The sequence below is a fragment of the Mustela nigripes genome, chromosome 16 (assembly GCF_022355385.1).
Source record: "Mustela nigripes isolate SB6536 chromosome 16, MUSNIG.SB6536, whole genome shotgun sequence".
In the NCBI taxonomy this organism is placed as follows: domain Eukaryota; kingdom Metazoa; phylum Chordata; class Mammalia; order Carnivora; family Mustelidae; genus Mustela; species Mustela nigripes.
The window spans coordinates 14,644,358-14,655,335 of NC_081572.1; the positions used below are offsets into that span (position 1 = coordinate 14,644,358).

The 10,978-nt window shown below is 60.6% G+C and overlaps 2 protein-coding genes across 3 annotated transcripts in view; one reads left to right on the plus strand and one right to left on the minus strand.

Moving 5' to 3' along the window:
- The first annotated feature begins 2,221 nt into the window (after positions 1–2,221).
- LIMD2 (LIM domain containing 2) lies at positions 2,222–4,695 on the plus strand. The gene is made up of 5 exons (XM_059380059.1): positions 2,222–2,367; positions 3,135–3,229; positions 3,429–3,473; positions 3,559–3,698; positions 3,774–4,695. Exons 2-5 carry the CDS (start codon positions 3,188–3,190, stop codon positions 3,931–3,933), a joined length of 387 nt encoding a protein of 128 aa, XP_059236042.1. The 5' UTR covers positions 2,222–2,367; positions 3,135–3,187; the 3' UTR covers positions 3,934–4,695.
- A 1,534-nt stretch (positions 4,696–6,229) lies between these two features.
- MAP3K3 (mitogen-activated protein kinase kinase kinase 3) overlaps positions 6,230–10,978 on the minus strand; it is a 62,138-nt gene continuing 57,389 nt past the window's right edge. For both annotated transcript variants that reach the window (XM_059380057.1, XM_059380058.1), the window contains 3 exons: positions 10,638–10,767; positions 10,123–10,300; positions 6,230–9,017 (listed from right to left, as the gene is read on the minus strand). In XM_059380057.1, the coding sequence (XP_059236040.1) occupies positions 8,789–9,017; positions 10,123–10,300; positions 10,638–10,767 (537 nt within the window). In that variant the 3' untranslated portion in view covers positions 6,230–8,788. The remainder of the gene's footprint in view (positions 9,018–10,122; positions 10,301–10,637; positions 10,768–10,978) is intronic.

The window sequence follows — 10,978 nt, forward strand, 5'->3', positions numbered from 1 at the left end:
ATCTGTCCCCTCTCTGTCATCCTGGCTGGTGGCCAATGAGGCTGGGCAAGGGGGTGATTCCGCCCTGCGTCTCCATGGTGCTTCCCAGCCTGCATGGGCACCTTCCCCCCTGCCGGTCCCTTAGGGGTGAGGCACCCTTCTCTGGCTCAGGCACTAAAAATGTCAGATTAAGGAAGTGCCCCTCCCTCTTCTCTAAAGCTGCTTTGAACCCTCCAATGCTCTCACTTTCCCTTCCCTCAGAAATTTTAATACCAGTTTAAAAACGAGCAATAACACCCCTCTTCCTTTGGGCAGTTACAGGGGTTGAGGTACAGGGGTTGAGGGAATGGATACCCACAGTGAGGCCGAGTGGGGAGGCCAGGTCACCTTTGTTTCCAGCTTTCCTCCTAACCCCGGCCCAGCTCATCTTCTCTTTAGACCTCAAGTTCCCCTTTCTCAACACCATTATCAGCCTGTTTTCTTTCCTTCTGAGCTCCTTCACCTGTGGTCAGCTCATACTCCACGCCCAAGCCGCTGCTTCTGTGGGGGCTGCGCAGTTGCCCCTGCAGACTCGTCGTGGGCAGAGGAGGGGGCCAGGCTGCCTGCTGCTCCCGGTGCTCCCAGTGCTGCCGGCGGGTGCCGGGGAGGGCCACACCTTCCTGCGTCAGGGCAGACGCCTTTGAGCATCTGGTGGCCGCTGTGCACACTGCCAGGAAAGATGCACATAAACACAATTTCAGAAGTGTCACACGCACGCACACACCCCAGCCAGGGAGGCCTGGGCCTGCATCTCCACCCATAAGTAAATCTTGCTCCAGAGAGGGGCAGGAGGCTGGGGAGGAAAAGCTGAGCGCCGCCTACGAGCCCTAAGGGGCCCTGCGGGAGCCGAGGGAACGGACTCGGGGCTGGGGAAGCCTGCCGCCTCCCCGGCCTCCCCGGCCTCCCCTGCCGGGGACGGGGGCGCTGAGTTGTTCTGTTCCCTGGCGCGTGTGTGGGCCGTGCTCTGGAGCCACTAGTTCTATTCCTGCCACAGTGTGGGAACAAGCTATGTTTAGGGCTGTTTGGGAACAGCTTCCAGCCAGACGGCAGGCAGAGCCCGCCAGTCCCTGGGGCGAACGAGACCCGGGTCTCCCGGCAGATATCCCTCCAGGAAGCCGCTGCCCCACGTGCGCAGCACAGCTGAGCGCTACCCCCACCAGTGGGTGCCGGTCACCTGCCTCCTGCGCGCCTCCGACCTGTCGTGCGGGGTGCTGGGGCGGCGGCCGCCGCCGGGCAGAGGGGCAGGGAGTAAGGAGCCAGGGGCGGGGGGCGCGGCTTCTGGCGCCAGCCGTGCTGCTCTCGCTTTGTTCCTTGGAACCAGGCACTTCGGATCCTCAGGCCTCTCCCTTGTGTTAAGTGGGGTTAGGGTGCGCCGAGAGATTTGCTTGTCTGAAGGATGGAAATCTCTTCCCCCGGAGGGAGTGCCCTCTCGCAGGCCACGGCGCCCGCCCGCAGGAACCCGGGGTTCCTACGGCCGCAAAAACCCGCCACAGAAACGCATCAGGACGGCGGGCCTTGGAGCCTCCGGGGGCCCTTGTCTATGGGGTCGCCGGAGAAAGCGCTGAGGGGTGGTGGTCCCGCCGGACCCCTTGTGTAGCCTGGGGGCAGAGCACGCGGACGCCGGGCCTCGCGGCCTCGCGTGGCGTGACCGCGTGCCGGCCGCCGCTACCTTCTTCCTCCCGCGGCCGAGCGGGGGCGGCCTCTGGCGGCGGAAGGACTGAGCGGCCGGAGGGGGCGTGGGATCCCGGACGGGGCCGCCCCCGCGGGGTCTGTCAAACCGCAGGGCCCACGGAGCGCCGGGCCCGCACGAGGACCAACAGGGGGAAACTGAGGCAGCGAAAGGCCCAGGAGCGCCCCAGTCCCGCCGCAGGGGCGTCGCCGGGAGCGCCGTTTGTCCCGGGACCCCAGGCGTCTCAACCTGAACTCGTCCTCGCCCTGAGGCGTGCTATACACTCCCGCTCCGGGCCTTGCCCGGGTCCCGAGCGGGCCGACGGGGCTGCCGGCTTCTCGAGGCCGGCGAGCGCGGGGCCCGCGGGGACGGTGCGAGTGCCAGGAGCGCAGGGTCGGGGCGGGGGGCAGACAAAGGCAGGGGACGGAGAGCGAGGGAAAGACAAAGCACAGAGGGGGTCGGCGGCGGCGCCGGGGCCCCGGAGGCGGCTCCGGGCGCGTCGGAGCCAATGGGCGGGCGCGGGGCGGGGGCCGGCGGGGGCGGCGCCGCGATAAGGCGGTGGCGGCGGCAGCCGCTCGGGGACCACTGGCAGCGCCGGCAGCTCGCGCCCGCGCCCTCCTCGCACCCGAGGCGCCCCCCGGAGACAGACCACCCGCCCCGCGGCCCAGGCCGGGGCCCCGGTGAGACCCGCGGGCGGGCCGGGGAGGGGGCCTGCATCCGTCTCACAAACCCCGGCGCCGAGGTGGGGGTGCGGGCGCAAGGACCGACGCTTGCGGGGTCCCGACGCCCAGCGCCCCCGCCCGTCGCTCTCGCCCCGGACCCCGAGGCCAGCGGCCGCCCTCCCGGGCGGGCCTCCGAGCGAGGACGCAGCCGAATCCCTCTGGCTGCGTCCGCGGGGGTCCCGGGTTTGGGGTCCGGTCCTCGCGGGCCCGGGGGCGAGAAGCGGGGCGCGCGGGCGGCGGGTCTGCCGGGCGGGGCGGGCGCGCAACCCGGGAGCGCTGTCCAGGGGCTGGGCCGGCCGAGCGGGGGGCACCGGCGACCTCGGCAGCGTTGGGCCGGGGTCAGGCCGGGCCAGCGGATTCTCACCGAAGCCCCGCCCGGCCCGCCCGCCCCTGACCTCCCCTAGTCCAGGCGGGGTCCCGAGCCACAGGGCACCCATGGCGGCTGCGCGGCGCCCCCTCCCCCGCCGCTCCCGGCTAACTCTGTTCTTCCCCCGACACATGGTTCCACTCAGGGATCTCTGTCCCTTGGGGAGCAGCGTGGGGGGCGGGCGGGCGAAAGGGGGAGGTGGGTGAGGGGCGGAAGTGGCAAGACCCAGAGCAACAGGAAATGACTTAGGGAAAGTCCCAACCGCAGCCCCCCAGTCCCCTGCCTGTAAACACTCCCACCCCACCCTGTAGGCTAGGGAAGGGCTTGTGGGGCCCGACTGACCGACTTCCCCTTGCAGAACCCAGCGGGTGCAGCGTCTCCACCTGGGGCCTCCATCACCCCCACCGAGCCATGTTCCAGGCTGCAGAAGCCGCCCAGGCCACCCCCTCTCATGTAGGTGATCAGCGGGGCGGGAGGGCTCCTCTCCTTCAGACGTCTGGCCTGGGGTGAAGGGGTGAGGGGCGGCAGGTCTGTCACCCTTTGCCCCGACCCTCCACCCCCACCCAGCCAAGCGCCTGGGTTCTGAGTTGGTTACCGCAGTCATGGTCTGGGGCAGCCCTCTGACCTGGCCCTGACTGGCCTTCTCCCTTAGGAAGCCAAAGGCAGCGGTGCAGGCAGCACGGTCCAGCGCTCCAAGGTAGGGCCCCTGAGAGTGGAGTGTTGCGGGGGTCAGAAGGGATGGGCAGGGGTCAGGCCCCTGGCTGACTCTCTCCCCCCAACAGTCCTTCAGCCTTCGGGCCCAGGTGAAGGAGAGCTGTGCCGCCTGCCAGAAGACCGTGTACCCCATGGAGCGGCTGGTGGCCGACAAGCTCATTTTCCACAACTCTTGCTTCTGTTGCAAGCACTGTCACACCAAGCTGAGGTGCGCCCTTGCCCTGCCCCTGCCCTCGCCTGCCAGCCCTGACCTGACCTGACCACAGTTGTTCTGCTTCTGCAGCCTGGGCAGCTACGCTGCACTGCAAGGGGAGTTTTACTGCAAACCCCACTTTCAGCAGCTGTTTAAGAGCAAAGGCAACTACGATGAGGGCTTCGGCCGGAAGCAGCATAAGGAGCTTTGGGCCCACAAGGAGGTGGACTCCGGCACCAAGACGGCCTGAGGCCCCTCTGCCATCCACTGTCTCTGTAAAAGAGGGCCTAGAGAGGGGCAGTGGGAAGGGTGGGAAAGAGATTGGACCTGGGCTTGAGTTGGGGGGCAGGGTGGGATGGGGATAAAGCCATCTTGCTCAGGCAGAGGGTTGGGGGGCAGGGCTCAGCTCCAGGGTTCCTTCATTCTCCCTGGGGCCAGGGTGGGGGGGTCATTTGGGAACCAGGATTGGGTTTTGCTCACCACCCTGCTTCCGACTTCTTTCAGCCTACCCCACCTCACCCCTGGCCCCCTGGGAGGCCCCCAGGCCCAGCTTCCCTATCTAGGTGCCTTTTCTCCAGCAAGGAGTCACCCTGCTCCCTCAGGGTCCCAAGCTCCCTCACTGCCACCTGGGGCCCTCTGGGGCCCCCATGTCTCCCCATCTACCTCTGCCCTTAGCCTGGTTCTGAGCCATGGAGACCAGAGGAAGGAGAGCCAGGGTGCCCTGGCTGGGCCTCACAGAATGCCCACGAAAGCCTTGGGGGTGGGGTGGGGAGGGGGAAGTGGATTAGCCCCGCCCTCCCCTGAAAGAAGAGGCGGGGCATGCCCAGTGGGGCTTGGGACCCATCTTGCACCACCGGAGTCAAGAAGCAGAAGCTAAAGCACCTGCCCTGCTGAGAGCCAGAGACTGGCTGGGGTCTGGCATGGGCCACGCTCCTCTCCTCTTGTCCCCCGTTGCTGCCGGTTCTGACTGTTGTGATCAACCCTGTTTTAAACATGTTTTAACAGATTCTGACTCTGTATTATGTGGCCTGATGGGGCAGTGGTTGGGGGGGTGGGGGACTTTGTGGCAGGAAGGATGCAGACTTACCATGCAGAAGTGAGAGGGGACATGGTCAGCCCAGAGCACTCCTGGCCTTGATTGGGGTGGGGGGTGGGGCTGGTGATGGGTGTGAAGGAAATGACACCAGCCTGAGAAAAAGAAGGGGTGCTCTTTTTTCGACAGCCAGGCCTCTGTGCTGTCATAACCAGAGTGGTTTTAGAACGGAAATTCCACTTGCTTCTCAGCCTTGGGTTGGTCACAGGAGGGTCAGGACAGCTGGCTCAGTCGGTAGAGGATACAACTCTTGATCTCACCCTGCACTGAGTGTGGAACTTACTTTAAAAAGAAAAAAAAAAAAAAAAAAAGAGGGTCAGGTCATCAGTAGGTGATGGCTCATGGCCTCACAGCCTTTCAGTATACTGCAAGGTAGAACCCTTCTGCTGAGTCCTTGTCTGGAACCCCCCTTCTCTGGAAATCAGCAAAGGATGGTGGAAACCAGCAGATTCAGCAAGTACTGTTGAAAGTTCTCTAGCTCACTGTGTCCTTCCCCATCTGTCCTCTTCCCCTTGCTTTTTCAAGCTCTAGAGTAGGGCAGCCACGGTCACCGTCTCAGGTCGTCCAAGGAGAAAACAGCTTATCTGCTACTCTGAGGGACAAGTTTACCACAGGGCAAGCAAAGCCAACCTGGAGGCCCCCAGACACCCACGCCCCGAGCAGATTATATGTGGGAAGTCTAGGATGTCTGTCCCAGACCCATCTGTTCTGATTTCCCCAAACTGTCCATGGGCTACATGAACTGGTGGAGCCAGAGGGCTGACTCCTGGGGGACATGCTGCCACTGCACCCGATATAAGACCTTAAGTTCCTAAGTGATGCCATGCCCATAGGTCAGGGTAGGGAGCGGGTACTCAAACTGGTGGCAGATGGGCCACTGTGCTGTGAGAAGTGGACACTGCCCCTTGCAGCAGAGCTGCTTCTCAGCAGAGATGGCACTGGGTCTTCAGCATGAGGAGCTGGCCCAAATTCTGCATGGGAGGCCTCAGATGGGGACAAGGGGAGTCTCTCCTTGCTCTGAGCTAAGCACCAGCCGCCAATATGCCAGGGGAATAACAGAGAGGTGGCTCCTGGAGATGACTGAACCCTGCCCTGCAGAACACAGCTCCGGGGAGGACTTCCCTGCACCGAGAAGACTCCTGGACGCCGTGAAGTTCTGGACCCCAGCCACCGGTGACCCCTGGGTCGGGGGCAGCTGACAGTACCAGCTTGATAATCAGTCCCGACAGAAGCACCCTCCGCAGAGCTCCTGGAAGTGGGGAGAGAAGGGAACCACCTCTGAGCTAGCAGTGGTCTCAACCAAGTCATCCCTGCCTAGGACCCTGCTCGGAGTCACTTCAAGTTCCCTGCTGAGGGACCCAAGCTGGCTACCAGGCACCATACCTGCTCCTCCTGGGAAAACACCTACTGTCTCCACTCCCCAACTGGAAGCATTGCCACAGGACCCCTTGGGTATAAATGATCCCTTTTATTGTAAGTAATGCGCGACACTGGCCTGGCTTTGCACTGCAAGCCCTCGGTCGAGATATAGTCCAATAACTATGGCCGCAGGTTCTTCTGCACGATCCACAATTCAGACACAGACACAGAGCTGAGGTGGGTAGGAGGGGCAGGAGGGGCAGGAGGGCGGCGGAGTGTGGACTGTCCCCGGCCCTGGCCTCCCCACGTAGGTCTGGCCAAGGCTGACATAGCCCATGGAATGCTGAGCAAATGGCAGCGCGGCCCGTCTCACAGCAAGCCTGGGGCTGCCGGGGGACTGCCTTTTAGAATCCTCGGGCCCAGGCGGTCCTAGGCCCACAACTTGTTATTTGGGTTATTTAATATAAAGACAATAAATTAAAATTAAGCAACAGCTTGGTCCTGAGGATGCTGAGCCAGCATGTCCACAGTTTTTGGCACACAAAAAAAATCAGGGTCTTTCGTTTTTTTGGAGTGCAGCGTTTGTTGGCCTGTTTGCAAATTCACTTGGAAAACCCATTCCCTGTGAGGTAAGACCCCAGGAGGTGGGGCTCTGTGAGAGCCTGAAGCTGGGACACACAGAGTCGTCTTGTCGCATCCACACCGTGCTGTTTCCTCTTGGGGAACAGGGACTGGGGATGGGGGTGTAGGCCCAAGAAGAGTGCTACAGCCATCAGGATGGAGTCGTGGAGAGGCCGAGCTGCCACGTGGCGGCTTTGGTCAAGTTGAGGGGCCAGTCCCCACCCTGGGCCAGGGCTGAGGTGGAGACAGGAGCGCATGCTCACTGTCTTCAGAGGGCTGAGCTGGGGTGCCTAACAGAGGCCCCTGGGGGGAAAGGATGGAAACAGAGGGGCTCAGGCCCAACTGGCACCATGCAACACACATTCCTGCAAAACCAGCTGCTTTCATTTTCTCTTCTCTCTCTTGAGGCGTCTATCACCTGTAACAATCTAGAATTGATATATATAAAAACCATCAAATATGATCTGAGATATAAATTAACAAGTACAAGGCCTCACATTACATGATGTGAAAAGGCTAAAAACAGCGATAGAAACTACATTCATAAAAGTGCATCGTCAACATACAACGAAGGCTTTGGCTTGTTCTGGTGCCCGAGGGGAAGTGGGCATGGCTGGCAATGAGCTGCCTGGCGCTAATCCCAAGCTCCCCAGAGAGGCCCATCCCTGGGCACTGGCATTGTTATTGTTGTTGTTGTTGTTGTTCCTTTAATGACGACTCCCAAGGAAACTGGGTGTTGGGAGGGAGGAGCTCTAGCAATAGGCACATTTTGGAGGGGAGGGGCCGGAAGAAAAGACCAGCGCCCAGGCTGAGGTAAATGCGGCCAACTCTAAGCTGCTTGGAGATACTGGCTCCCCGACCCCTGCTACCATTCCTCCGCTAAGAAGAGAAAGGGGTGAGACCTCATGGGGGTGGGCGAGGCTGGCCAAGGAGGAACAGAGATGGTAGTTTGGGACAGAGTTGGTGACCTCTTACGGGCTCTCCCTTCTACCAGGCAGAGAGGGCTCTGGCCTAGCAGGGTCACGACTCACAGACAGCCTGATCCGGCTTCCCTGGCTATCCAGAAGAGCCTGCCCAGGGCTCGGGCAGCCAGCTGGGTCAGATCCCCTCACCACGCTGTCCATCTTCCTTTCTGCTCCAGTGGGGGAAAAGGTGCCAGGCCAGGAACACAAAGGCCATTACCTTCAGCTCTTTCCAATCCAGCCCAAGGCCCAAGCCCACAACAGGGATACTTAGAGCCCGAGGGCACACAGTCTCCAGTTTAGAAACTGGATACAGCATAAGAGTGACTCCAACTTGTAAAACAGAGACAATTGCATTGACAAAATGGGGTCTCCCCCCCCAAGTGGGGGCAGTTCCATACCTCAAGCCCCTGCTGGGGGAAGGGGGGTGCGGGGTCATGGGGGCAGGCAGGATGGGCTCCTCCTTCCCTGAATAAGGCAGCATAACATTTGCTTCATTCATCTTTGGTAAAGGACAGGGACTGGCGAAGCTGACCTGGGGGCTCCGGGGAGAGCATAGCCCCAGCCTCTGCCTTCCATTGGCTGTGGGATGTTGGGCTTTACCTCAGGCTTGGGTGGGCTTATCCAGCCCAGAGATGCCCTGGTGGTCTCCAGACATGGGAGGAGAAACACAATAACACTCTGAATGAAAGTAACACTATTCAGACCCTCATGTCCGTCCTGGGCCCCGAGACCCGTGGGGCTTTGGCGCTGACTGCGGCGTCAACACATAGCCCTGAGGGGAAGGCCCTCAGCGCTTTGCACACTGTTCCTAGCCCCTTCCCCTCCACGTGGAGCTTAGGATGCTGGAGCTCTCAGGTCTGGCAGGCTGGGGGCTCCCAGTCCTTGAGGCTGCAGCCACCCCACCATGGCTCTGAGCCCCAGTGGTGGAAGGGGCGCAGACGAACGCTGGTTGGACTGGAGCTCCATGGTCCACAGCATTGCCTGGGAGAAGCAGCAACTTCGCCGAGCCCCTCGGCAGCCCCTTGCCCATGCAGCAGGGGCAGCTGGCAACAATGTGCCTTGCGAGCTCAGTACACGAGCTGTGCAAAGTGGTGTGTGAGCAGCTCCTCAGCCGAAGGTCTCTGGCGGGCCTCCACAAATATGCGCCTCAGGAAGTCCCGGCCGTGCTCAGAGATGTGGGACGGCAGCTGAGGATTGGTGGGCTGGGTGGCGATCTTGAAAATGGCAGCCATGGCTTCATACTCTGCCCAAGGTGGTTTCTCTGTCAGCATCTCTACCACAGTGCAGCCCAAGCTCCTGGAGAGAGAGAATCCCATGTCATCCCAGGCTCCCTGGCCTGCCCACCATCATGAAAGGAGGGGCCTTTCTCAGAACACCCTGAGGCAGGACTGGTCAAGCTGAGGATTGACACCTCTGTAGGGGTCCCCAAGGCCTCATCTACAAGGGCTTCATTGACCTACACCCACTTGGGTGAATCTTTAGATTGGGGAAGAGACCCCTTGGCATGGACAGAAAGAGCTCTGAGATAATCGTGTTAGTTTCCTATTGCCACTGTAACAAATTACCATGAGCATAAGACATAACAAAAATGTATTCTGGAGCTCAGAAGTCTAGAGCTAGTCTCAACGGGCTAAAGTCAATGGGTCAGCAGGGATTGTTCCTTCTGGAGGCTCTGCTCTAGGGCTGCCAGCACTCCTTGTTTCCCGGCCCCTCCTTACACCACTCCAGTCTCTTGCTTCCACTGGCCCACCTCTTGCTATCTACTCTCACCTGCGGCCTCCCTTCTGTAAGGACTCCAATTATCCTGAGCCGCCGTGGATAATCCAGGATAAGCTCCCCATCTCAAAAATCCTTCAGTTAAGCATTATCTGCAAAGGCCTTGCTGACACATAAGGAAACATTAACAGGGCGTGGGTTACTACATGGGCACCTTTGGGGAACCATGACTCAGCCCACCACAATACCGTTCTGAGGGGAAGAGATGCTCTCACAACTTCCAGGCCCTTTCAGAGGATGCACAAGAAGGAAGATAGAGCAAACACAAGCCATCTGAATGCTAGGAAAGAAAGAATCCTGCTACGATTCAGAGACTGACCCAGGCCTTCAGACTGGTGCTGCTTCTGTTAGGAATTTAGCAAACACTAGGGATGTTTTCCATGGCCCAAGTTCTCATCAATAGCAGATAGGCGCTATTTGGGGCTAAAAGGCCATGCACTTGCCGTATGCGCGGGGGTGGGCACCAACGTCCTGCACTCAGGGAGCCTGCCTCCCGGCCTGGCTCCTGAGAGGTGAGTCTCCTCTTCCTCCCGCCACACCGCACAACCCCCACAGCTCATTTCCAAGTTAGGGTCCTGACAGCCCAGATGTGGAGAGGCCATCCCCGCACGCCCTCAGCACTCACCACACGTCTGCCTTCCTTCCGTAGCCCTCACCACTGATCACCTCGGGGCTCATCCAGTAGGGCGTGCCAGTGACTGAGCGCATGCCTGTGCCTGACATGCAGATGGTCTGCAGACGCTTGCTGGCCCCGAAATCCCCCAGCTTCACGTTCCCGGCAGAATCTCGGAGGATGTTGGCTCCTAAGGCATGAAAGGGCAGAGGCTACAACTCTGGGCCCTAGAGCACTTTCTACCATCCACCCTCTTCCCCTCCCCACCAGGTCATGGGGTGGCAGGGGAGGATGGAGACTACCATGAATGAGACATGACATGCACGGAGTGCCACTGGCTCCGCCCTATAGCACAAAACGATCACTACCATGGCCAACATCTGCACAGCACTCTACAAGTGGCTTCCCCAATTACGCAATCAATCCATACCAACATCCCAAGGAAGAAATTAGAGTCTCACTTTTTAGAAAATTCAGAACGGTTAAGTGACCAGGTCTCGGGGACCCCATAGCCCGTGCCTGCTCACCCTTGATGTCTCGGTGAACGATCATGTTGCTATGCAGGTAGGACATGCCCTCTAGAATCTGCCGGGTATACTTGCGGGTCACACTCTCTGTCAGAGCTCCGTAGGCCTTCAGCTGGTCTTTCACTGAGCCCTGCAGCCACAGGAGTCAGAGGGAGTCAGCTCAGAAAAGGGTAGGGAGTGGGGCACGGCTATTTCCAGCCCCCAGCATTGCAACAAAGGAGTGATTCAGGCAATCCCAGTGAGCGAAGCCCCTGGCTTTGCTGGGGGGGGGGGGGGGGGGGGGGACCACGGGGGGGGAACCGGGACCGGCCCCGAGCGCCAGCTGCAGGACCGGAGCAGGG